This window comes from Puccinia triticina, chromosome 8A (assembly GCF_026914185.1).
Source record: "Puccinia triticina chromosome 8A, complete sequence".
NCBI classification, from domain to species: Eukaryota; Fungi; Basidiomycota; class Pucciniomycetes; order Pucciniales; family Pucciniaceae; genus Puccinia; species Puccinia triticina.
The window spans coordinates 3038169-3063788 of NC_070565.1; the positions used below are offsets into that span (position 1 = coordinate 3038169).

A 25620-nucleotide genomic window follows, 5' to 3' on the forward strand; every position below is an offset into this window, starting at 1 on the left:
GGCTCAGCTGATGCTCAGTTTTTGCACTGGCCCAGCTGATGCTCAGCTTTGGCATCGGCCACCTGATGATCATCTTTGACCCTGGCACAGCTGATGCTCAGCCTTGGACGTGGCTCAGCTGAGGCTCAGCTTTGGCCCTAGCCTAGCTGATTTTCAGCTCTGGTCCTTTCCAAGCTAATTCCCATGTTTTTCCCTGGCCTGGCTCAGCTGACACTCAGCAAGCTGAGCATCAGCTGGCCAGCTGGCCCAGGACTGGATCAAAGCTGAGCATCAGCTGGAACAGAACTAGGAAAAGGCTGAGCAAAGACTTGTACAAAGCTGAGCATCAGCTGTGCCAGGACTAGTACAAAGCTGAGCATCAGCTGGGCAAGGACTGGTGAAAATGTTTTATTCCAATTCTGAGAGTGAGCTGCATGAAAAAGCTGAGTATGAGCTGAGCAAAAAAGCTGAGTATGAGCTGGGTACCAAAGCTGAGTATCAGCTGGACAGAACTGAGGATCAGTTGGGCTCATCAAAAACTGAACAGGACCTCCTTGGTAAATTTTGGAAGTTGAGGAGGCAGTTGCAGGAGATTGGGGCAGATAGTGGATAGATATTGGATAGATGTTGGGTAGCTGGCTGGAGCTGGTGTGATGTCACTTGTCATCAACTAACTATTTTATTTTCCTGGTGATGCAAGTTTCAATTGTACAGATTTAAAATTGCCTTTTTTTAAATTTGAGAAACCTTAATCCACTCCAATAAATTTGGAATGAACATCTGTGCACTCCAAAAAAAAAAAAAAAAAAAAAAATTGCTTGCAAAAAATATTTTTGGAGTGGAATTCAGTTTACTCCAAAATTTTTGGAGTGCATCATGGTGACACTCCAAAAAACAGGCTTTTTTGGAGTGTAATTTTGTTCACTCCAACAAAATTTGGAGTAGACTATGGTTCACTCCAATGAAAGTTGGAGTGGACTAATGTTCACTCCATTTTTGGAGTGGATGAAGTAATTTTTTGGTGTGGATTTAGCCTGCCCCATATATTAATCTTGGATCTGCAGCGGCAAAGCCGCCCTGGCCTCTAGTTTGTTCAATCAAACGGTGAAAGGTTAATTTGTGACTTACAAGGTGTTGGTCCAATCCTTACCGACCCACAAATCATTGATGTGGATCAAACGTAAGTGTATTTTTCCTTCTTGCTAAAACAACTGTAAACTTATCAAATTCACTGCTTCTACTATAGGCGCTGGGCTGATGGGAATAATGTGACAGAGGGAATTGGAATTTTTTGCCAACAACATATCTGCAACAAGGTTTGTCAGAAATTACAGCTTGTGTCACCTCTCAAGATTGGTATTCCAGATGGATCAAACGGCAAACCATCACACTCGTCAACTGTTGATCGGCCCCAAAGCTTTTCTGGCATCAATCAGTATTTCAACAAAAAAAAGTGTTTGGGCTTTACTGGGTGCGCGTTTAGGTGAGCTGGGCGTTGACGGAGTCAAGCACGGTGCGGAGGAGGATGCCGTTAGCTAGACCAATGTTAACAAAGAGGGTTTTGTTATTTTTATTGATTGATGAGTCAAGGATCTCGGAAATACAGATGGAGGTGGGTGTGGCGGCTGTTGGAAAGGGAGGGGCTTTGAGGCAAGATTGAAATGGTGTAATGGCTGGGGAGGAGCAGGGACCTTTGGATGTTTTTGGGGAGTTGTTGGAATTGGTCCACCTGGAGTCAAGGCCAGGGCACAACAAGGTGCAATGGTGGGTAGGGAGCTGGGTGGGTCGTATGGCGTGGCGGCATTGGCAAAGCAACAGTTTGAAGGTGAGTGGCAATTCCGTTGTGATGGGTGGGATGGAGCTTCACCAGACAATCTAAGTATATTAAATCCACACTTTTGTGGAAATTTGGTTCATGGGTTCACCCTCCCCCTTTCCAAAAAGGCCCCAAAAGGGGGCTGCCAGTGTGGCAGTGGCCAACTTGGCAATGTTTCCCACATTTCCCATCTTTTCAGGCAGAAGTATGTTTGACTTTGCTGCTGTGAAAATTAAATTTAAAGTCCCCGAACATTAATGCCTCGGACTGATCCCCCAATTCATGAAACATGAATGAAAAGGGACCGGATTCTCCCTCCTCTGCCTGTTGCAAATGCAAGGGGAGAGAGGCGGGCAAATGGTTGGTTTCAAATGAATTGCTCAGCCTGCACAAGCGCAACAGGGGAGGTTTTTTTTGTGTGTTCTTTTTTTTTTTGACCAGCCTGTGCAAGTGCAGCAGGGGGGCAGAATAATACATTTTTCCTGGGGCAATTGCAAGTGCAAAGGCGGAGGGGTTTCTATCAGCCTGCGCAAGTGCGACAGGGGAGAGAGAAATAAGATTAACCCCCTCGGGCCCCTACAAAGGCAAGGGTGGAGAGGGTTATCGACCGACGGATTGTGTTCTACCTCCGCAAGTGCGAGAGGGGAACTGGATCCGTGGAGGATAGGACACGGCCAGGACGCCTTTTTATGTTCACCCCATCAAGTCAAACCCCTCATTTTCGCGGACGACCTGAAACAGCAGCCCTGATACATCGTCCGCAACAGTCCGCACCCTTTCGGAGCAATCAAAACAAGAAACTGCTTGCGGGTTGGTGGCGCCTCCAACATTCGCACCCTTGCGACGCTGCGCCATTTAAACCCGAATTAGGAGCCCGTCTACTCGCCTAGCTCACTCTACATACTTGTCCCCCACGAGCGTTAATCCCCCGGCTTCGACGGAGGCGGCGGTGGCGGCCAGTCAAGCCACCCGGACCTCCCCGACAGTCCGCGCACCTTCCCCGCTGGCCTGGTCTCTCCGGACACACCACCATCCAGCAAGCCCTTATCAGATGAGCCCGGCGGGTCCAAGCCGTGCTACTCGCCCCGCACACGCGGCCCTTCGATTCCCGTCGCCGCTGGCGTCTCCGGCCCGCGCGCCAGCGGCGAGGCTCGCACCACCCATGCCGGCGCCTTCAGACACTTCCCCCCCATCATCAGCCTCAACGGGGTGCGCTACTTTATCTTCCAGTTCCCGAAGCTGCGGGCCAATCCCAGGGTGACACCTCCAAAGCCAGTGGTGCCAGGCCTCATGACCATTTGATGGCCCCAGCCGGTGGTGTCCAAGTTATTGGGCTCATGCAACAACCCCAACTATCTTGTTTTATTGGGAGTACAACTTGGTGCTGAACTTGAGTCTTGAGCTCAGACCTACCCCAACATGAAATTATGCTGTTTGTGAAGCTTTTAAGGTCAAACAAACTTTGAATATTGTAAAAGGTCAAGTGAATTGAGTCCTGGACTCAATATATTTGCAGCCCAACAATCATGAATCATCAGACAAAAGGGAAAAAAACAATCCTGAAACTGGACAGAATTTTGACTGGAATGGAGGCTCATTTTTATAAGCTGCTGAATTTTCTGTCAATGTGAATTACAACTGGTTCCACTGAAAAAGTGAGGATAGGTTTCTGCAACACTTGATGAATGACAAAAAGACCAATGTGGCTGTAGCACATCTGAAAATTTGTATCTTTTGAGCAGTACTTTACATGCAGGCAGTGAAACAAGAAGGTTATTCACAATCAAATTTTACAAAACTTTGGAGCTAGATTTAAGACCTATATGACCAGAATTCAAGAATTTTGGTAAGATGGAAAGCAGAAGGTGATACTGATCAATCAATGCAATTAATCAACTTTTGAAAAAAATGTTCATGAATACCTGAAAATGTGTCCTACAAATTTCAATTGTGAAACCCCCTAATTATAAAACACTCATGCTTGTATTTACCTTGATATCTGTGAGCCTGTGTCTCTAAAGTGACAACATGACAAAAGTAAGTTGGGTGGGCACTGATTGAATTTTTTGGGATAAAGAAATACAAGCAGTAGAGAGAGATGATCTTTTATTAAGATTTAATATGGGCCAAGCTCTAACTGGAAATGTAGGCTGCCAACTGTGCTGAAAGAGTGCAACAGTCTCCACTCACACCAAGGAAACGGTGGTGGGAATCAGAAGTAGGGTTTCTACTCTGCTCTGGTTTTTAAGGTCTTAACAAGAGATAACCTGATTGATCTTTGAGGGTTGGAAGAAGGGAAGAGAAGTCAAGAGCAACAGGGTTTCCTCTGATATAAACAAGGTCAGTGAAAGAGGGTACTTACTGTCAATTAGAGATCGCTGAGTGGACCCGGGTACTCGTGGCGGGTGCGGGTACCTGCGGTCATTTTGGGCATATTTGCGGGGCATTGCCAGATGGCTGATTAAAATGAGCGTAAAGCCTGCGGGGGTGTCCGTTGCGCGGGTGGCAACCTTGGCCCTTGTGCCTTTGGCCGCTGGGCTTGGGCCTTGGGCCGGCGGTGGGCTGTGGAGTTGACGCCCTGGGGTTGCGGCGGCGTAGCCGCCTTGTACTCTAGTTGCCTATAAATAGGGGGACTCTGGCATCCATGTTTCCCCAGGCAACTCTTGAGCTGTAATTCCAGCCTGGGGTCGCCTCACCCCTGTCCGCTGTTGCATTTGCGCAGTCCGGCGGGGGACACTCGTGGACCCCCCTGTGCTTACGGGCTGGGGGTCTTCCTCTCACCACTTTTTAACCCTGCTAGACAGGGATGGGTAGTGGGCCATAATACATCAACTTGCTGATGTTAGATGGCAGGGTGCGGGCTTGTTTTATCATGTTGTATTCTAGTCTTTTTTCTTTGTGTTTTGCTTAATTTGTGAGCTGAATCTCAGCCTGTGGATGCTTATTTGGTAAAAGGGGAAACCTTTGTTTTTTTTTTGTATTTTAGTCAATTGTAGGGGAAACCCTTGAATTTTTTTTTCCACAAAACTGAGGCTTTAATATACTTGGATGACCAGTGCATAAATGCATTCATCAACCAACAGATTCTTGGATCCATTCCAGGTTGACTTTCCAAAACATTGAATTCAATGTTACTCGAATATTTTACGCATATTCCTTTTAGCGCTGCCTCCAAAAATTAAACACAATGTGGAAAATTGTAGCCACCCGTTGCCACGACAGCATGCCTAAAAATCTGAAAATAAAAAGATATAAGTTTTATATATGGGGTATAGGAACAAAGCAAAACACTAACCTGCAAATTCTTTGCCATTTTTTTATAAGCAGGAAGAATACAAGAACTTTCCAAAAAAATGGCCTTGAATTGGGTTAGGAGGAGTCCAGTTGCTTCGTACATGAGTGCATTGGTTGCGTGGCTGGTAAGGTTTGGGAAATCCTCCTTGTATCATATCTTAGCAACATATTCTTTGATACATTCAGAGCCATTTTCCATTGTTTTTACTTCAGCTTTTAATGCACGTCGCATACTTCCGGAACCAACAATTGGATTGCTATAGACTTTCAATGTGAGAGGTTGAAATTTGGCCTTGAGCGTTCCAATTTCAGTGGCAGCAAAAGTCTTGAATACAAAGCAATGAGCATTAATCCATCCGTCAGTATCAATTTTGATGAGCTGGTGATTTCCACAACCAAGAACTCGTAACTGGGTAGAAAGGCCCTTAGTTCCACTTTGTGGCATTGTATCTACAGGAATCCAAAAGGTGATTATTACAATCAGTAATTATAATTAGAATTCCAAAATCAGTCCAAAAAACAGAACTTACTTGCAAGACCACCAGCAGCCCATTGCCCCCCAACTGTAACCTGCTCAGAGTTGCTAATTTTTTTGACTGGAGAATGAGTTGATGGCCTTTTGAAAATCACATTTTCATCAGAAGAAATATCATTGTTGGAGGAATCAATATCAAGGTACTTGTTAACATTGGACTTTGATTGAATCTGGGATTTTGCTGGAGAGCGTGAGACGGTATTTTTTCTGGAAGACGAAGTTGACAGCTTGGACTTGGTTGCAGATTTTGAGATCGTATTATTTTGCAAAGATTGAGTTGCTGGCTTTGTTAATTTTGTGTTCTCATTGGAAGACATATTTTTGTATTCAGAGGATTCAGGACTGACAAATTGGTGTTGGTATACAATGTCAATTTGAACAGGCTTTCTATTGTTTGATTTCTTAATGATATAAACTAGAGCTTCTTGGGTGGTGAGGCAACTTTTTCCTTGCAAAAGACTGACAAAGTCTTCAGAATTTTCAGGTAGCTGATCAATTAGAGACTTGGAATGAAGTTTGTCAAGGAATAATTCCCAGAGGGTGTCCAGAATATGCTGAAAGAGGTTTGGGTTGTTAATGTCAACTTTTTGCTTCACATTCAGAATCCTGGTATCGCGTTGGAGTTTGTTATTTATGTATAGAACAAATCCACAGTCAATCAGGCGTTCGGAATCCACTGCAGCAAGGGAACTAGTTTTTGAGAATGATTGGGTTGGCTTTTTCTTGGGATAAGGATTGACGACTGGCTTTTTTTGTTTGACCCTGACTGCATTCTGAAAATATTCTTCAGAGGCTGGAGTATGAGATCGCATGACTGGGGCAGGGGTTTGAGACCATACTAGAGTTCAAAGCGGCTACGCCGCTGCACCTTTGGGGAAAGAGGGTAACATACCCTAAACCACAACCCCCCCCCCCCACCTCTTTTGTGTAAAGAAATGGATACTGAAGGAGGAATTATTGTCAAAAACATGTACATATCTGAATAGCAGCAAGATCAAAATTTCACTTCAAAAAACATGATGGATGATAGCCAACAAATGGAGAACCAAATTATCCCACCACCCCAAAAGTTTTTGAAAAATATTCACAGCATAATCAATTTTCAAGTAGTGTTATTTTCTCATACAAAAAATCTCTTATCCTAATCAGGTAATATGCCAGTGGAAACATCAAGCTGGATTAGTGCACTCTTGAGACCAAGAATGACCATAATGACAACATATGGTAAAAAAAGTCTGGGGTCTCTTCAAAGAGGGGGTGTAGTCATGACAATGGTGAAAGGTTTTGCTATGTACAGTGAAGCACATCTGGAATTCTGAGTGTGCAACCCACTTGGTACTACAAGAACTTCTCTTTGGATCCCTGGGTTTCCAATGGTATATCCTGCTCCAATTGAATTGTCATGATGCTGTAGGGAAATATACAAGACACTATAAGGTTGCCTCACATCACCTGCCAACAATTTGCATACACTGGCTGACTCTCACCTTCTTTGCTTCAGGGTTGAGAATTTACATGTTTTTATTGTGGAAGGAAAAATAAAAAAAACTATTAATCCACACAGAGTTGTAAAAATGCCATCAATCTGTGGTTATATGTTGAAATTTGGAACCATGTCAGTATAGAGATTATGGAGAATTGATGTGTAGAAGAATGCCTTGCTGAGAGATGCAACAAACAATAAATATCCAACCCCATCCTGGTATGTTACAGACACCATTGCTAGGAATGGACAGAAAGCCTGATGAGCCTCAGTCATACCCGCACTGTTCCTGGACACAATTTCTGAGAAAGAGAAGGTTTCACTACAGCTGTATGAACCAGTAATCAAATAACACGGACAAGGCCCCTGACAGTTCTGAGGCTGAAGAAAACAGAGGAATCTGGCATTGAACTTCATTCCTTTGTGAATGTGATTCAGAGAGTAGTTCAGTTACATGTGTTCCTACAGGACAAATGACGCGCACTCTAAAAGAAATATGGATGTACTTTGTGCACAAAAAACTCTTTGCGCACTGCAGGGGGCGTCCACTCAACATCCCGGCCATAGTGCGCGGAAGCTCAAAACGCTTAATTGTGCACTGCAGATGAAAAACCATAAAATTCTCATTTTTTTTCTGCCATGCGGCAGAAGAGATTTCCCCCCCCGCCCCCTCCAACAATTCTTTTGGAAATTTTGGGACACTCACTTTCACACAAGACAAGGGTGAAAAATAAATACCCATTAATGAGCTGGATCCCCCGGTGACTCTCCCCCGGGGATATCTAACCTGCCACAAATGACCTGGGGACACAGCCCCTCAAAAACATAGTTCGAGGGGCAGAAGTCAGCCGCTGTGCCGTGCCGACGGCCGGCGCAGGCCCACAGTGCGGAGGATACACACTCCCCCGACGACCGGCCAGCACACATGTGGAGTGCAAATCACCGGTCATCTAAGGGATTAAGCACTCCTCTTGATGACCGGGTCCGTTGCGGTCATTGAGAGGGGTAAACGCACCTCTTGATGACTGGAACGGAATCCGTCAATGAGAGGAGAAGCACACCTCTCGATGACCAGAACAAAACCGGTCATCGAGAGGAGAAACACACCTCTCGGTGACCGGGAGCAGACCGGTCATCGAGGCAATTAAGTACTCCGCTCGATGACCGGGTCCGTTGCGGTCATCAAGAGGAGTACTTAATCCACTCGATGACCAAGCAGATCCGGTCATCAAGAGGATTACTTAATCTCCTTGATGACCGGAACAGACCCGGTCATTGAGAGGAGAAACACTCCCCCAATGACCGGAGCGAACCATTCAACGAGATGAGTGATGAACAGTTCGCTCCGGTCATTGAGGGGAGTCTTGACTCCTCTCGATGACTGGAAAACGGACCCATCGAGAGGAGCACTTGATCCCCTCAATGTATGAACGGTCTGGTCCCGGTCACCGAGAGGTGTGTTTCTCCTCTCGATGACCGGGTTCTGGTCATCGCTCCTCTCGATGACCGGCCTACTTCTCCTCCCCCTCCTGGGGGTCAGGCTTAGTTCAAGGAGGAAGGGGGGGGGGGGGGGCTATTCTCAATGATGGTGGGCGAGTGGTTTTAGACCTCGGCGAAGTGTGTGAGATACATGATTGCAGCCACAGGGCCCTCTACCTTGTCAGGTAGTATTCAACAGCTGGGTTCTAGAGCCTTCACTCCATTGTGAAAAGCCGTGGCCGGAGGCGAAGCAAACAGCATTGGGCAAGTATGAGCAGGCCGAGGAGGTTTTGGTGGCCTGTGTAGCGGGCGGGCGGGATCGGCAGGACTCCTGGGGATGCACAAGAAGCAGCTCGGCCTTCGTGATTGAGGGATCACTACCAGCAACAATACCCTCATGACCTGGGAAGCGGTATTTCCCTGTACAAAGCTGCGTGACAGTCAAAGCCTCTCGTGGTTTAGGAAGGCACAGCAAAGGCGCAGCATCTTCGAGAGGGAGAACCGTCAAAAAAGACCCGCCTTGGCCAAAAGCGGTTCTGGCCCGGGTGTGAACATATACATCCATAACAACAAAAAAGTGTGCAGGTCATCTAAAGGCGAAGTTCTGATTTGTTTTGTTTTGTTTGAAGGGTCCCAGTCGCTTGTCTCGGACAGCGCCACGCGACTGTAAAGATTTGCAGTGTTGGAGTACCCCAAAATGGGGAGGACTCCTAGACTTATTGAAACATGTGTGCGCTGTTGATCTAGAGAAAAAAAGAGGAGCGAGGGGAGGTAGACAATAAATAAAGGCGCCTCGACGGGGGCTGGACCTTCACGGGTCGAGTTCCCCTCTCGCAGTTGTGGAGGTTGAGCACGATCCGTCGGTTAACACTCTCCGCCTTCGCATTTGCAAAGGTTTGAGGGCTTTAATCTTTTATCTCAATCCCCTGTTGCGCTTGCGCAGGCTGATTATGTCTTATCTTTTCCCCCTGCTGCGCTTGCAAAGGTGGGTCAAAACATTCATCACACAAAGAAGGAAAAAACCTCCCCTGTTGCACTTGCACAGGTTGAGGTAAATTTTACTCCCCTGTTGCACTTGCTCAGGCTGGGCAATTTATTTAACCAACCATTTGCCCACCTCTCTCCCCTTGCATTTGCAACAGGCAGAGGTGGGAGAATCCGGTCCCTTTTCATTCATGGTTCATGAATTGGGGGATCAGTCCGAGGCATTAATGTTTGGGGACTTAAAATTTAATTCACACGGCAGCAAAGTCAAACATACTGCTGCCTGGGAAGAAGGGAACTGTGGGAAATATTGCCAAGTTGGCCACTGTGCCACTGGCAGGCCCCTTTTGGGGCCTTTTGGGAAAGGGGGAGGGTGAACCCATGAACCCAATTTCCATGAAACTGTGGATTTAACATACTTAGATAACTGAAGCTGGGATATGTGAACGTAGGACTGAGCTGTTTGGGGTACAAGTGGCAGGTTTTCTTTAGAAAGGAAATGGGTAATTCGTTGTTGTCTGAGGGAAGGATAAGCTTGGAGCACTTTTAGTGGGAGGATGAGTACGTCTATTGAATGGTGGATTATTCAGGGATGATTTGATGGCAGATTGATCAACCCCCACTTCTTCTAAGCAGAGAGTACACCAGCCAAGCAGAAGAGATTCAGTTTCACGGCTACACCTTGCACAAGAATCAGACGGCATGATTGATTAATAAACGTTGACACAAAGGTGATAGAGAATAGTAGTGATATAAGATAGCTGGTTAACTATAAGTGTCTCAAGCTGATTTCTGATTGTTGGTTGAGCAATCTCATAGACAGATTTGCTCTACTTTTTAAACAGTTTTGGTTCTGGTTTGATTCTTTTCACTCTGCAGTCAACTTGCTATTTCTGAACTTACCGATCAAGTAGACTAAGATTTTCAAGTAACATTTCACAGGAAAGCTGAGTCAAGTCTCAAAATTAGAAATTTTACACTGCAACTATGGCAGATATGAGAAATTATGATTATTTCACTCAACCAAGGCAAGGGATCAGATGAAACTATTGTTTGTTTGATATTGTACAAGTAGTAAGGGTGTTACATGTGTAGAACAGCCTGGTTGGAGTAGGTAACCAACAAATATCTGAACAGATTTTACATCGCGACAGGGAATCGTGCAAGGGGGGGGAGGTCACTTGTTTGTTGTTTTGATGTTTTGTGGAGGTTATGCAGGTAGCGTGTGAGGATTTTGGAGGATCAGTCCAAAAAAAAATCTAAATTGGCGCAATTGGTTTTGTCCCTCGGCTTCCGTAAACTTCTCACTGGGGCGCCCAAAGTGCACCAAAATTTTACAGCGGGCAGAAATACCTCTCAAGGGAACATGGTGAACTGTTTACAGAAACATTACAGGAAGCGGGTCAACGAACTTCAACAGAGGCAAATCTTCCTGGAGGGGAGAAAGCTTCTCAAGAGCAGCACACAGAGGCTGAGAATAAACTGTGGTAGCAGTACTGGAACTGTTGGGAGAAGATTCTGTTCAAGCCTCCCACCAGTGGCAATAAGGTGATAAATTGGCTTCAGTGGGAAACTGTCAGAGAGTGGTATGGAATTTCAGGCCAAAAACCCCTCTTGAAGCACTCTACCAAATTGTCATAATCAAGTCTGCATTGGCACTTACAGTCAAATTCTCATCAGGATTTACTGCTTGTGTAATTAAAGCCACCTTGGTGTCTAGTAATGATAAAGAAATACCTCACATGTGGAAATAGATAACCAATCTCAATCATTCATGAACACAGAAATGCATGAATAAGAAAAAAACAAAGATTGGGGATCACAGAATATCAGATGAGAAAATGGGATAAAACAGAAAAAAAACTTGGCGGCACAATTGAAATAGTTCAGATTGAATTTATAGAACCAAAATTCCATTTGTTATAAAACTTGTCATTTTTCCTTAGAATAAATAACTAAGGATTCCAATTCCTTTTCCTCCAATGGTAAGTGAGCAACAATATCTCTGTGAGAATCAATCAAGTATTTATAAAGACCAATTTTCAAAAATTCTTCCAACTTCTTACTTCCTAGTTCATTCAACAATTTTTCCTGTGCTGCAAAATTATCTCTTATCTTTTTTGAATATACCATTCCTCTTTCTTGAAGCACATTGGGAGGTACCTCATGAGATTTCCCCTTTGTCATATATTTTGATGCATACTTGATATAATGCAACAAAGCATTTTTCCATCTAATACTTTCATCAACAAGGTGTTTCAATTGATATCTTACTTCAAAATTAGCAGAATTTGAATATTCTTTCTCAAATTCTTTGTCAAATATTTTCATGTAATCTGTGCCAATCCTCTGATTGATAAACTGTAATGCATAACCTTGGAGTTCAAAGAGTGCACTAGCTTCATCTCTTGAGTATTCATTGGCAGAGAAACTCAGTTCATAATATGTTTTCATTATTTCCATCAGATCACCTTTCACTTCTGCATAGAAATTGTTTCTTACACCCTCATCAAAGCTTTCATTTTCTAATTGCCTCTCAACATATTCCCTTACTTTTTGCATAAAAGGAATCTGCTTAATTACAGGTTTGTGAAGTGGTTTTGTTAATAATATTGCTCCTGAATCTGTGGCCACTTTCATAATTTTATAGAGCTTGAAAACTGACTGGAATGTGCATTGCTACTTCCCTCAACTTCACTCAAAAGGCTCTCAGCCTTGTACATGGGCTTGCAAATCCAGCATTGAAGAAGGAGAATGAAGGATATGAAGCTTAATTTCTTAGAGTGGAGCATCTCTAGAATGCTGGCCTAGAAATAATATGAGAACTGACGGTTTCAAGGTTGCAATACAAATCATACAATGTGAGAGATAATCCAGATCTGCAATCTTTCTGCACCTTTACAAATGCAAATCTTTGGATGCTGAAATTTTTGGGAGCTAATTAATGATGTTTTCAAGCTGGAATGGTCTTGGTCTGAGCAGGTTTGGTGCTTGCAAAGCCTGTTCCTGTGAAGTGAATCAAAATCACATACAGGTCATGGCGATTGCGTGCCACATCTAGAGACTAGAGCTGTACCCAACCCGGAAACCTCCGGGGTGCGGGAACGTTCAGACAAATTGTCCAGCATAGCTGGCAGTACTTCTAGCACATAAATACATCCGTTAACATCCCATGCATGCTGCGTACCAAATGTATATTGTCGCTGTCTGCGCTTGTAGTGTACGGACTGTTTTGACAGACCATCTAAAGTACAGAGCTCTGCCCCTCCCAGTAGCCTTTGGCGTGCGGCCCGTTCATACAACTAAGCCTTTTCCTGTCAGGTGTATCATTGTCACATACAGGTCATGGCAATTGTGTGCTACGTGGACCTACGTGTGTTGAGTTTTCTGTTAGTCTGCTACCATGATGTATCACCACAGTATGGAGGGCTGTCGGATTGACCCATGAGCACTACCAACCAACCACCCAGCTGGCAGCCACAAGCGTCTGTAGCCTAGTTGGTAAAGGCAGCACTCTAGTATGTGTCTCAGCATAGCTGAGGTCGTGAGTTCGACTCTCACCAGACACATCTTCATTTTACAGTCTCTACAGGTTATGAGCCCAGAGCTACCTGAGCGCTACTTGCTTACAATAGAGACTTGATGAATTTGTGAATGCTTACTTGTAAGACCACACAAACCCCTATAAGCCTACATCTAGATCACGGGTTCAATCCCTACACTGATCATCTTTCCTGGGTCTCATTCCCACTCTCTCTTGGGGTCAATCCCCACTTCCCATCATGTAGCAAGGGGGGGTGTTGAGTTGTCTGTTAGTCTGCTACCATGATGTATCACCACAGTATGGAGGGCTGTTGGATTGACCCATGAGCACTACCAACCAACCACCCAGCTGGCAGCCACAAGCGTCTGTAGCCTAGTTGGTAAAGGCAGCACTCTAGTATGTGTCTCAGCATAGCTGAGGTCGTGAGTTTGACTCTCACCAGACACATCTTCATTTTACAGTCTCTACAACGTGGACATTTCCACCGCCAGTAAGCTTGTAGTGTGCGCTGCTCTGACAGACCAGACCGACGGCCTACATATAGAGCTTTATATCCGGAATCCTCCGGGGTGCGGAGCATGTTGCACCGTCCTGGGTGATGTGTGAGAGGAACAATAAGAGATAGAGATCTCTTAGAAGTTAGGATTTTTTATGAGAATCTGTATATTCTGTAACTTTCAAAAACTTGCCAAGCCCAAATTGCATAATTGTGGCAATGTTGGGTCAGACAACCACAAGAAAACCAACTTAGGCTGGCATGACAAGTGTGGTAAAATATGCATGCAATGTCAAACTAGTATGCATGAGTTAGGTAAAGATTTAACCCAACGGTGGTGGATGCTATAAACAAAGGAGCTATTTTATATACAACATGTAATGAAAAGGGGGTTTAGGTGAGTCTCTGTGGTAACCCAGTATGGGGTTAAAACACTGGGATCATCCCGCAGAGTGCTGGCATTGGAACAACTTTTAGTGCACCGGTGGTGTAGAAGTACTCTGCTATGCTGGGCAATTTGTCTGAACGTTCCTGCAGCCCATCCCAGGAGCATGCTCATCCAAATATAAACAATCATCATAGGGATGGTTCACCAAAACAGCTTGAGCATACAGCACTGGGCTGGATCAACAGTACCATACATACTGCTGCTCCATGGCATGAAGGATGCTAACCATGCATGTGGCCTATGTCTGTCCAAATGCCGGCGACCAATCATCCCCACACAGACCGCGCAGCCGTGCCACAGCACTGGGACATTTGTACCACACCTTGGGGAGTGCCCAGTAGCAGGTTTTCTTGCACTGCACACCACCCAATAGAACAGCTGCAAGAGCGCTAGCAGAGCGACAGCTCAGCTGGAAAGCTGAAAATCAAAAGACAGAGAGAGACAAGTGTGCCCCAACCACCAAGGCCGCAAAAGAACAGCAGATATGTTCAAGCACCCCTTATAGCTTTTTTGACTTGTTGGTGGACCAACAAGCACAAGTGTGATTTTGCCAGATAGGGGATACTTAGGTCTAAATTGTTTCACAAAAAGCAACTGGTGTGATTGGCTGTAGTACAGGCTCTCAGATGTACATAGCTTACACATACATCTCACGGAATGCACTCTCAAGGTTCAAGAGGCTGGACATCCAGACTATCTCCTCATCATGCAATCTACTATCTTAGGATCCAGAACCCCTGAAACCCAGACCCCAGAATCTCTCTTTCTCCCCACAGACTAGACGTTAGAGTATTGTAGGATCTATATTACAGAGACAAAGAGACTGAATTGCAAGAACATCAGAAATTGAACTGCCTCACCTCCAAAACCTTTAAAATTCCAAACTCCACCTTCAAAACCTTGTCTATCAATACTCTGAACCCCCTCATCTCTGATCCCATTCCCTCTTTTCCTCACCTCCCACAGACCCCAGAAAGCAATTCATTGAACCCAAACACCTCTGAGCTTCAAGAAATGACAGAACAACCAGAACCAAACCCACCACACCCCAAAACCTTGAATATACCCACTCCACACCTCCAACCCACTTGCAATTGAAACAACCAAATCAGCAGGAATCCAACAGAAAACAGCCAATATGACAAAAGCTCTGGATGTCAAATGAGGCCTCTGCCTCCAAGCAGAAGCCCAGCTAACAGAAACTCCAGCAGCTGGCAAGAGCTTTGTGGGTGTTAAAACCAACCACATTGGTGAGGAGTACAGCAACAAGTTCATCATCCTATCCACCAATGCCAGATGGGAGGTTCTGAACCTCATTAAGCTGTACCAACAGGGCTTGAAGAAGGACATTGTGGTGGACAGGTTGTTACATGTTTCAGGATCAAGTTTTATATGAGGGGGGCAATACAAAATGCAAAAAATATAGTGTATTGTATTGGGTGAGAAATACAATACAAATACAAAAGATGCAATACAGGGGAATACAAATAGATGTATTGGCTTTTTTGCACTGTTTCCTGGGACCCAACCCAACCCAATATCTGGTTGGGTCTTGCCACATCTTTGGGGTCTGGATCAGAACCTTGCTAAAATGGTAGATTGCAGGATGAGGAAGCTGCCTGGATCCCCAGCCGCTCAAACTGTGAGAGCACAGGCTGTGACATGTATGTGAAAGTCTATTTACATGGAAATTACCCCTCTAAAACTTATAACCATATGAAAGGTAAAATTGTACCAAACAGCTTATTTTCATAGCATATTTCACAAGAAATAGTGGAGGACTTCCTGTTGGCTGGTGAAAATTGATTGATATTGAGTTTTCACCAGCAAACAAGGTTTAACAGCATCCTCTAAATCAAGCCTTTTAGGCAACCAGAAGTCCTCCAGTAGCTTGCAAAAATATAGCACGTGAAATTACACTTTCATAGCTTGTTATGTACGTAGTTTCACAACCCTGACATGCAAAACTTGCAAAATATGGTATGTGAATCTACTGCATACACATGCCAGGCATAGATTCACATCCTTTTTTTTGCAACACATTCATCTACATACTTCAAAAATGGTCACATGTGTTGTAAATTATATTACAACCCTAGTTCTATGCACTTTTGCAGACCATTGATTTTACAACCCTCATGAGTTTCAAAACTTGGCTTGGAAAAATCATTTAGCCCTCATAATAGCCCTCCAGCATTACACAACTACAAGCCAGTTTTTGCACCTGGATTGAGTCTGGGCCAAGTGCATGCAGTTAAAAATTTAGTCATGGCTTGCAACTGAGTAGGCAGATGGGAATACACGTGTGTACAATCTTATCAAAGCACATGTTCATTTCACTGTTTATATTTCTTGGGTTTGACTAACCAATTATTTTTCGTAGATTGGTCAAGTTTGTAGGAAATAGGGTCACAGGACAACGCTGAAACTCGACCACATAAGGATGAATACACTTATAACAGTACACCCAACCGCTTGGAACTGCCGTCGGGTTGGCTAACTTAGTCCGACAGAGTGGGCAGTGCCCTTTGGCGATTGGCTTTGTCAAGGCCTTTCCATCCCCCAAAATACCTTTGGCTTGAGGCTTCAACGCAGCCGGTGGCTGGATGGGTGGGAATTGGGTCCCATCAGAGTCCGAGAGTGATGGCCGATAGCGACTGGTGTCGGATGACGAATACCACCATTCAAGAAATTTGAAGAAGAATATCGACCCGGGCAATAAAACTTTCAACGATTCGAAAAACTGATGTGATAGCATGTTCCGAAATCGCATTAAAATCAATCGCCAATCGGGCCTGCGTCCCGTGGCTGAATCCCGGGCGAATGGCGATATCTTTCGACTGTCTAGCTCGTCTTGCATTCGACCCTGCATGAAGAATGGTTCTTGCCACTCAGTTGGCAAGCGATCCCTTTGTTCGCATTTTTCAAATTTGGGCAACTTACCTGATCATGCGGACTCAGTCTTGCGATTTCGATTCCCATATAAGCCTGAGATGCTCTCCAATATGGACTCGTTCCGAAAAGGTAACGTAACCCAAAGACGAAGCGACTGAATTCAGTCATTGCTAGGAAATATGGATAGCCCGTTTTGAAATATTTGAGCGCGACAGATTTCATTCGGCCTATTCGCGATTCATCCGCGTTTGAAACGCGAGGCGGTCTCTCAGGCTCGTCATCTAATAGATCGTTCGCTGGGGCACCGCCCAGTGCTTCGTGCAGACCGGCCGCTTTGGCTCGCAAGTATGGAATACCTACCTAAGCGGTGTATTATTAATCAACGATCATATCAGGATGGGTCCTGGCAAGGCAATCGAACAAAGATCATCGAAGACAGGAGGCAAAGGCTCACCAGAAAGACGAGGGATAGCCTCACATCGCGTGGGGACAATCGCCCAGAGTTCCCCTTGGGTCCAACAGAGGAATCGGGCAAGCTGACCGGCTTGGTAATACGATGCCTATTCCTTGACAAGCCATAGAAGTTCTCCGCGAAGGATCCACCTGGAGGTTGTTTGAGGAATGTATCGATTGAAGTTATTAGAGGTGCAACTGCAGATCATGAGCGAGTAGAGGAATGGATTTACTCCAGTTTTTCAGGTAGTGTCTCTCTATAAAATACATCATCACTGCAAACAGTTCATCGTGATGGTTGAGTAGCTTGATTAAGTATCTTGGGTAACGCTGCGCAAAGATCGAGGTGACATAACGAATGACCGGACCGATTAGTTCTTGCAGCTGATCTACAAAAGTTCTAAATTAGTCATGGGAGGCCCAGGTGATCAGAGATAGTGGGGTGATGTACCAGATTCCGGACCCACCTTGGGCGACCAGCTCAAAGAAAGTGGGCCGATAGAGCTCTTCGTCGGTTGGATCCATGCGATTCGAGAATCGGCTTCGAGGCTTGGCTTGAGTTGGACGTTCGGCTCATGGAAGAGCAAGTCAAGACGGCCGTGAGCCCAACCTTAATTTGTACCCGGTGACCTGTCACAGCCTGTCGCTCAGGTCCTGCCACTGCCTGCGCCAGCCTCTTGCGGGGCATATTAGGGGGTGGCACGCGGTGGCACGGGGCTTCGGGACACCTGCTGAGATTCCCCAGCCTGCATCCACTTCTCGAGGGCCCACCAAGTCCATTGCTCAATGTTCATCTTGAATGTCAAGGAGGCCATCCAGCTTTGTATGCCTCCGTACCTTCAGCTTTGCCTCGCTGAGATTGGTAGCAGCCTCACTTGTGGCTCGCTGAAGGGGGCCTGTGGCACATTTGGGTTGGGACACTCATTGTCTCGATTCAAACTAACTTGGCCGTGGGTTGCAGGTGGATTACATAGCATAACTCGATCTCTAACAAAATGGGAGTCCCTCTGGACGCCAAGTCGATGAGCGTGATGCACAAGGCAGATAAAAAACCTAAACCTTGAAGCCTCTGGATTTTCTGCGACCTCGGGCCTTTTCTAGAAGTGGCAAGGCACACAGTGACCAAGTCAGTAGGGAAGCAAGAGGCAGATGAGCAGGCAATCAAGAGGGAGCGTACCGAATTTGCGGCCCTTGGACAAGACATAAGGACGTTTGTGCTTGTGGGGACCGTGACCGAAGTGACGAACAGCCTCTCGGGAGTTTCGTTTGCCACGGAGCAAGACAGTGTTGGAACCGGTGGGGCATCTCAAGGCGAGTTGGTCCAAGGTGAGGCATTCACCGCCAGCAGCCAAGATGCGGGCACGGGCAGTGGCAGTGAAACGGAGAGCGGCAATCGACAGTTTGGGGACTTCAACGAGTCTAACATCGTCCGTTACAGTGGAGACGACGACGACAGTTTTGCCAGCTAGGAATCGTGTGGGTTCGCATTTAGTTTTAACGAGCTCTCAAGGGTGGACTAGGTGGCGTGAGCCTTACGTGTGTCCTTGACAGTGCGGGCAATACGCGAGACCGACATTGGAGGACGGTTGATCTTGCTCATGTAGAGTCGGCGAAGGACGACTTTGTTGAAGCTGCTGTCAGTTCGACGGGCCAAGAAGCGGTAGAGCTATGCGGGAAACAGGCCTTGAGTACTCGACAAGCAAGGGCGCAGGTGCAGGGACGAGCGAGAAAACATACCTTGACCAAAAGCAGGAGGTAGGGGTCCTCAGACTTGGGGGCGGTTCGGTGTCCTTTCCTGACATGATGTTTGACGATATCGACACCCTATAGTCAAAATCAAGTTTCAAAATTAGGTCTGGACAATACGGGTGGGTGGCACGATGCGTGAGTTGAGGGCCGAGGCCAGTGATGACGTTGCTGCAGGGGATCGATTGGGTGAGAACCTCGGGAGAAAGAGAAGGGACCTGAATAGACTCGCCATCGTGATGAATCCCGTCGGCTAGAGTGATCTTGAGGTGGATGGCTTCCGGCACCCCGGACGGCAGCGGTAGCCGCGGGCACCACTCTCACTGCTCAGCTTAGGGCTTGAGCATTCGATTGCCTCTATCATACTCTCGCAAACCTAACCCCCACCAACCCACCGTTGCTGCGGCGGAGGCTCAGATATCACGCTCCCGCGCGTGCGCGCCAGGACAGGGTTTGACCGCTGCGGCGGCATGGTTCAATCGACGACGACCGCCTTTCACAGCCGAAAACAAAGCCCCACTGCTGCGGGTGTGTGCTCGCGAAGCAACACTGCATAAAGTTTCCGATCAGACATGTTTGTCTGGTTTTGTCCGACGAGTTCGGCAGCACGGGTTCAGCAAATTGCAGAACTCGGTCCCACAACTGCTCGGACAACCTGGTCACCAGTCCATTCCTGCAGTGCGAGCCTCCGACAGGCCTTGTTGGCCGGAAGGCACTCCCTATGGGCAACATGGCTGTATGAACTTGTCTTCTGGAAGCAATCCCCTCCGGGCAACAAGGCTATACTGGGGGGTTCAAAGTTGGCCATGCACAACTTGCATGCACTTTTGCAAGTTGGTGTTCAAGGCTTTTATTGAAGACCAAATTTCAAAAAAACATTCAAGCAGGCTTAGAGGGTGTAGTACAGTGTGGCTTGCATGCACTTTTGCAACTCGGTGTTCAAGAATGAACTTGAACATTGACTTGCAAAAGTGCATGCAAGTTGCATCTGGCCAACTTTGAAACCCCCTACTGTCTGGAAACATCTGGCCACATGGGGTGCGGGCTCCGCGCAGAAGAAGCACAAGGGGCACAGGCTCAACCCAAAGAGCATCGGGAGTGCGGGTGTCAAACTGCATTGCTAGACCAAATATAACACCCCAAACCCACTTTAGCAACACCACCAACCAAATTTAGCACTCCAAACCCACTTTAGCAACACCACCATGGGTGACAAACACACATCAAATCTGCAAATTTGCCTCTTGGGAGCTATTCTGTTTGCAAATTTATAAACAGGATGGCAGCCCACCCATGCAAGTATCACACATTTCTTAAACCACACTTCACATTCCACAACCACAAGCAAATCATTACAGCAGCCTGTTGTGCAAAGCTTACTTGCTACATGTTGCTAAAACTGTGCCCCAGTATCTAAACTTGAGGATTTGGCAACACTGTTTAGCACCTAGGGTGGAGATGCTCTGCGCCAGTAAAGTGAGTTGCGCGGCAGGCAGACCCATCCTTCAGATTTGGGTCAGGCAATCCTGGAATGACGTCAAGCAGCACTTCAATTTGACTTGACTGTAAGAGCTGGAGCTCTTCACTGGGCTAGGTGTTGGCACTCAGGAGAGACAAGGGTCTCAAGGGTTCTGATGCCAAAGTTGGGTATCTTTATTTCAGCTAGCTCGGGAGAGATAGTCAGTTGTTTTGGGATCTCTGATGAGCTAGGAAGGAGAGGAGACAACAGTACTACATAGAACTGAAATTAGTTCTTGAGAAAGGCTCACGGCGCATGTGTTTTACACTGACCGGGACCCCATGCCCAACCAGCTGTCACCTGTTCCTCCCAACAGAGAGGCAAGGCAGATCCAACAATGCCAACCTGCAAGGAAGCATGGCAGGCCTGTCTTATGGGTCCGGCCAACCCACCTGCCTGGTGGGTCAGCATGGTTGGCTCAGGTTGGCTTGCCCATGAGGTCCGCAACTGGTTGGCTTTCCTCAGAAGTGAGCCAACCTTCCTGTTGGAATCCGGACAAGTCATCCAACCACTCAATCTGTCCGTTGGCTGAAGGTCAGAAAGTCAGTTGAAAAAGTGATTTTTTGGAGACAACCAGTATGACTATGGTCTGCCAAGCTTGTGTCCAGATCATACATAGAAGAGAAAATAAAAGAGGTGGACTTTGGAGGCATTTGCCTTTCTTGAGAAGTGGGAAGGTTACATATGTGGAATGAACAATGGGGCAGCAGTTTAACCAAATGTCCAATGGTACAGTGGTCAACAAGGCCATAATGACAAATTGCCTGTGTGTTTCTAGGAGGAATAGCCATGTCTGTGGTTTGACTCCTGCTGAGTAGGCTTTTTGCTGTTTGAATGTCATCATGACCCCGCCGTCAGCGCGCCCTTTTCATGTGCTGGAGAATGTCAAAACGTACTGGGATAACATTTACACTGCCGGTACCCACGCAGTTTTTTGCCAAAAACGGGCACCCGGCACCGCATCCGGCACCGCCTGGCGAGTACCACGGGTCTTTCAGGCGGGTACCAGCGGTACCCGCCAGCTTTTTTCATCAAAAAAGTTACCAAGAGGTGTGCTTGATGACCAGAATGGACGCGTCATCAAGAGGTTGTAAGACTCCTAAATAGGGGTCTTCACTGATCATCGTCGAGGGGCGCAAGGGACGAGGCAAAGAGCCGGAGAACGTTCTAGTACCATTGTGGGGGGACTATATTGCAGGTAACTAGACCGTAGAGAGGGAAAACTCTCTCTGTAAGTACAACTGGAAGAGGGAGAAGAAGGGGAAAAGGAGGAATGGCTTACCTAGACCGGAGAGAGGGAAAACTCTCTACCGTACTGGGAAGGTGGGGGAGGAGGCAAGTCTATGTACTCGCGGAAAGTCTGTGATGATGTAAGCATGTGAAAGGCTATGTAGCATTCTGTGAGACCCCCAAGGGTGGGGCTCACAGAGGTCCTCCCCTCAATGACCAGAACAGGTCGGTCATTGAGGGGAGGACCTCTCAATGACCAGAACAGCAATGACTGACCTGTTCCAGTTATCAAACAGGAAGGTCATGGTCATTGAGGGTGCTCCCCCAACAACCAGCACGCACTCGTCATTGAGGGGAGTAACAACTCCCCTTGATTATTGCATCAGGGACCGCCCTCAATGGCCAGTCCTGGCCAATGACCGGTCTATTGTCAGTCATCAAGGGCAGCTCAAAGCGGGCCAAGGGTTACCCAATTAACCTGGCGGGGGAAAGTGGTACTTGGGGGCAGTACCCAGGTACCGCACCGCTTTTTCCAAAAAAATGGGCACCTGGCACCGCCTGGCGGGTGCAGGCAGTACCCACCCGCGGGTGCTGGGTACTGTTTGAAATTTTCTATTGACATGTGCACACATCCCTTTCATTTTTAAATATCCCTTTCATCATGTGTGCATAAGTTTAACCCTTTCATGTTTGCATACCCCTTTCATGTGTAAATACCCCTTTCATGTGTAAATACCCCTTACATGTGCACATATCCCTTCCATGCATGAATTCCTCTTTCATCTTGTGAATGTGGAAACATCCCTTTGATGTGTATTAGACCTTGTCATATTCCCCTTTCATGTGTACATGTCCTTTTCATGTGTACTGTCAGCCTGTAGGGTACTAACCGTATCTGAGAGGTTTGTTACTAGCAAGATGATAGTGTAAAGTGCCAAGGATGGGCCAATGGGTTTTTGGTAAGACCTGTAAAAAGTTTCACTCTATCAGTGATGTTGACTGAGAGGCTTGCTGAAGCTGGTTCTTGCATGTCAACTGACAGCAATTTCTTCAGTTTTTTTTTTTTTTCATAGTGCATGTAATATCAATTGTTTCCTTTGATTATTTTACTGATTGGAAATCATTTTTTACATTTAAGGATTCTTTCATATTTGGGGTGGTACCCAGTTACTGCACTGTTTTTGGACCCAAATTGATCAGGTATCACCACACGCAAAACCCGTGCGCAGGTGCAAGGTGGTTTCAGGAGGTACCTACCAAGAAGTGATAGGTACCAATAAAAAAACCCTAGTTGACATCAAATTGAACAAAAAAATTGAATAACAGAAATATGTTATAATTAAGCTCTAATCATGAAGTACATCCCAATACCAAGGGTTGCACAAAAAAATATTTCAATTGTAACAATGGCCAGTATTTACTTGGAACCATGGGGAAAGTTCATCTGGGAGTTTGTGCATAAGGCCGTAAGACAGGTCTTGGTATAGGGCAAGCACAGACCACGTGCAAAGCACGCTTGGGGGAATATTCAAAACATAAAAAGCATGCTCTGGATTTTTGCTGGCCTGTGTGGCGTAGAGAAAACAGTGAAACAATACAATATGATCCCAGTATTGGCAATGGTGGGCTGCTACACTACATTTAGTCCGTATTTCAGCGCAGATCTAAACTACAAATGACGGGGTTTTCTGTTAGCGGACAGTGATTGTCCGCTACCGCTAACAGGCACCCCTTGAAACTACAGGGCCTCTATCGCCGCTATCAGCGCTCTTCAACCACTAAAAATGCTGATAGCGCTGTTAGCGCCCGTTAGTGTAGCGTAGCGGGCCGTAGCGGGCGCTACAGCTAACGGCACTGTGTCAGGAACTACGTAACACTAAACTAGCGGATAGCGCACGCTACAGATAGTTTAGCATAGCGGCCCAGCGTTGTTATTGGCCAATACTATGTATTGCATTGTATTGTATTGCTTTACCAATACATAAGAATTTGATACTGTATTGTATTGAACAATAGATACAATGGGGGATGATGTGGTCCCTAGTTCAGGAAACAAAGTTCCTGCAAAAATCATTTTACTTTTGCATGTTTTTTGGGTAAAACAGGTTCCATTCTGCAGTTTATGTTGCAGGAGTGTCAATTGCCTGAATTGGGAGTTCCTTAAATGGGACCTGCACCGTGTTTGAAACCCCCAAATATGGTAGTATCTTATCTAAAAAAAAGAGACACTTTTTCTGGGCAATTGGTTCTCCTGGCCATTGGAGTGTGTAATCCTTTTGATAGCTGGCACAACCATCATTGAGCAGAGTACAGTACACTCCCATAAATGACTTGCACAGCCCTAGTAATTGATGACCAATATAACCAGTCATTAGTCATCAAGGCTGCAGAAATTCCCTCTTCAATGACCATCACAATCAGTCGTTGAGGGGAATGCAGTCCCTTGAATGACCAATATTGTTCATTGGCTCCCAGATGCCCGACACAGTTGGTGGACCAGAAGCTGAGTGTACCGTTGCTTTGATAGCTAGTCTCTCTACTCAACATTGAGATCACACTCTGATGGTGGGTACAACCAGCCATTGAGGGGGGCGTGTACTCTTGATGGACCTCATCAATGACTGGTAAACAGTCTGTAACGGCCATCAAGGCAAGTAGCCAAATGTGGTGTGGGAGGGAGGGTGTGGGTTGTGTAGGGTGCCAATATAACTCAGCCCCAAGGGTACTATATTGGAAATGGCTGGGGTGACGAGCAGTGATGAGGTAAGTCGTGATGACCCTCATCACTTCTCAAATCTGCCAAACAAGCAAGTGATCAATATGGGCCCGGGTGAGGCCCGGTTATTGAAAAGCAGTGGTTGTTACATAATAGCACTGAATGCTGCCAAATAGGGACTTAGTATTCTATTGGATTGTATCAGCAATAAAATCAGATGAAAGATTGTGTTGAAATTTAGAATGGTCACTGCCGCACAAAGAAGAGTGAGGATAGGAGATGAGCTCTAAGGCTTGAGGAAGGGGAGCAGTGAGGATGATGATCTCACTGGATGCGGCTCAGTTTGGGGAGCGGAGAATGAAGGAGAGAGCCGATGAAGTTAATTGCTTGTTTGTATGCTGGGTTTAAGTAGACTAACAACAGGCGGCCAACATGTGGTTGGAAGAAAAAATAAAAGGAAGGTGACTACAAGACAAGTTTCAAGTATTCTATCTCAGAGACTATGCTTGATACACGTATGAAAAAATGTTATCTACTACTCACGGTTCTAGACTACATGGTGTGATAACTTCTGTACTAACAGTAATTCTGAAAATGCTTGAGAATGATATAAAACAAGTTTTGGAGGTGAAAGTAAAAGGAATCTGATAAAATGCCAACAGATTGGATCAGTTACCTGATCCAATACCAATACAATACATTGATCCCAAAACCAATACCATTGACCAATACTTTGTGTTGATTTATATTGGCAAGCGTCACAGAATGTCCACACAGCAACAGAACGGACCAATGATGGTGCAGAGTGCGGAAAAAGTGGAACCATGATCACAGTGCGGAGTGCGAAAAATGCAGATTGATATGGAGCAGAGCAGAGCGCAGAACTGAAATTGGTGAGGCGGGGGCGCGCGGAGTTGGACTAAAAATGAACAGGCTAGCGCAGGTGGTTATTGGGGGTAGCTGTGTCAGCCAAAGTGGGCTATTTCAGTGGATTTAGCTGGGG

At 46.0% G+C, this 25620-nt stretch overlaps 3 protein-coding genes across 3 annotated transcripts; all 3 read right to left on the minus strand.

The window, feature by feature from the left end:
- Nucleotides 1-5240: 5240 nt before the first annotated feature.
- On the minus strand, nucleotides 5241-6436 carry PtA15_8A284 (uncharacterized protein; the record flags this gene model as incomplete). The annotated part of the gene is made up of 2 exons (XM_053171697.1): nucleotides 5241-5539; nucleotides 5620-6436. The coding sequence occupies 2 exons, from the start codon at nucleotides 6434-6436 to the stop codon at nucleotides 5241-5243; spliced, it is 1116 nt and encodes a 371-aa protein (XP_053022935.1).
- Nucleotides 6437-16420: 9984 nt separating this feature from the next.
- PtA15_8A285 (uncharacterized protein) lies at nucleotides 16421-17931 on the minus strand (the record flags this gene model as incomplete). Its single annotated transcript, XM_053171698.1, has 5 exons — nucleotides 16421-16924; nucleotides 17002-17313; nucleotides 17408-17556; nucleotides 17640-17795; nucleotides 17874-17931. 5 exons carry the CDS (start codon nucleotides 17929-17931, stop codon nucleotides 16421-16423), a joined length of 1179 nt encoding a protein of 392 aa, XP_053022936.1.
- Nucleotides 17932-18459: 528 nt separating this feature from the next.
- On the minus strand, nucleotides 18460-19624 carry PtA15_8A286 (uncharacterized protein; the record flags this gene model as incomplete). Its single annotated transcript, XM_053171699.1, has 6 exons — nucleotides 18460-18503; nucleotides 18584-18871; nucleotides 18943-19072; nucleotides 19144-19230; nucleotides 19320-19469; nucleotides 19544-19624. The coding sequence occupies 6 exons, from the start codon at nucleotides 19622-19624 to the stop codon at nucleotides 18460-18462; spliced, it is 780 nt and encodes a 259-aa protein (XP_053022937.1).
- Nucleotides 19625-25620: the final 5996 nt, after the last annotated feature.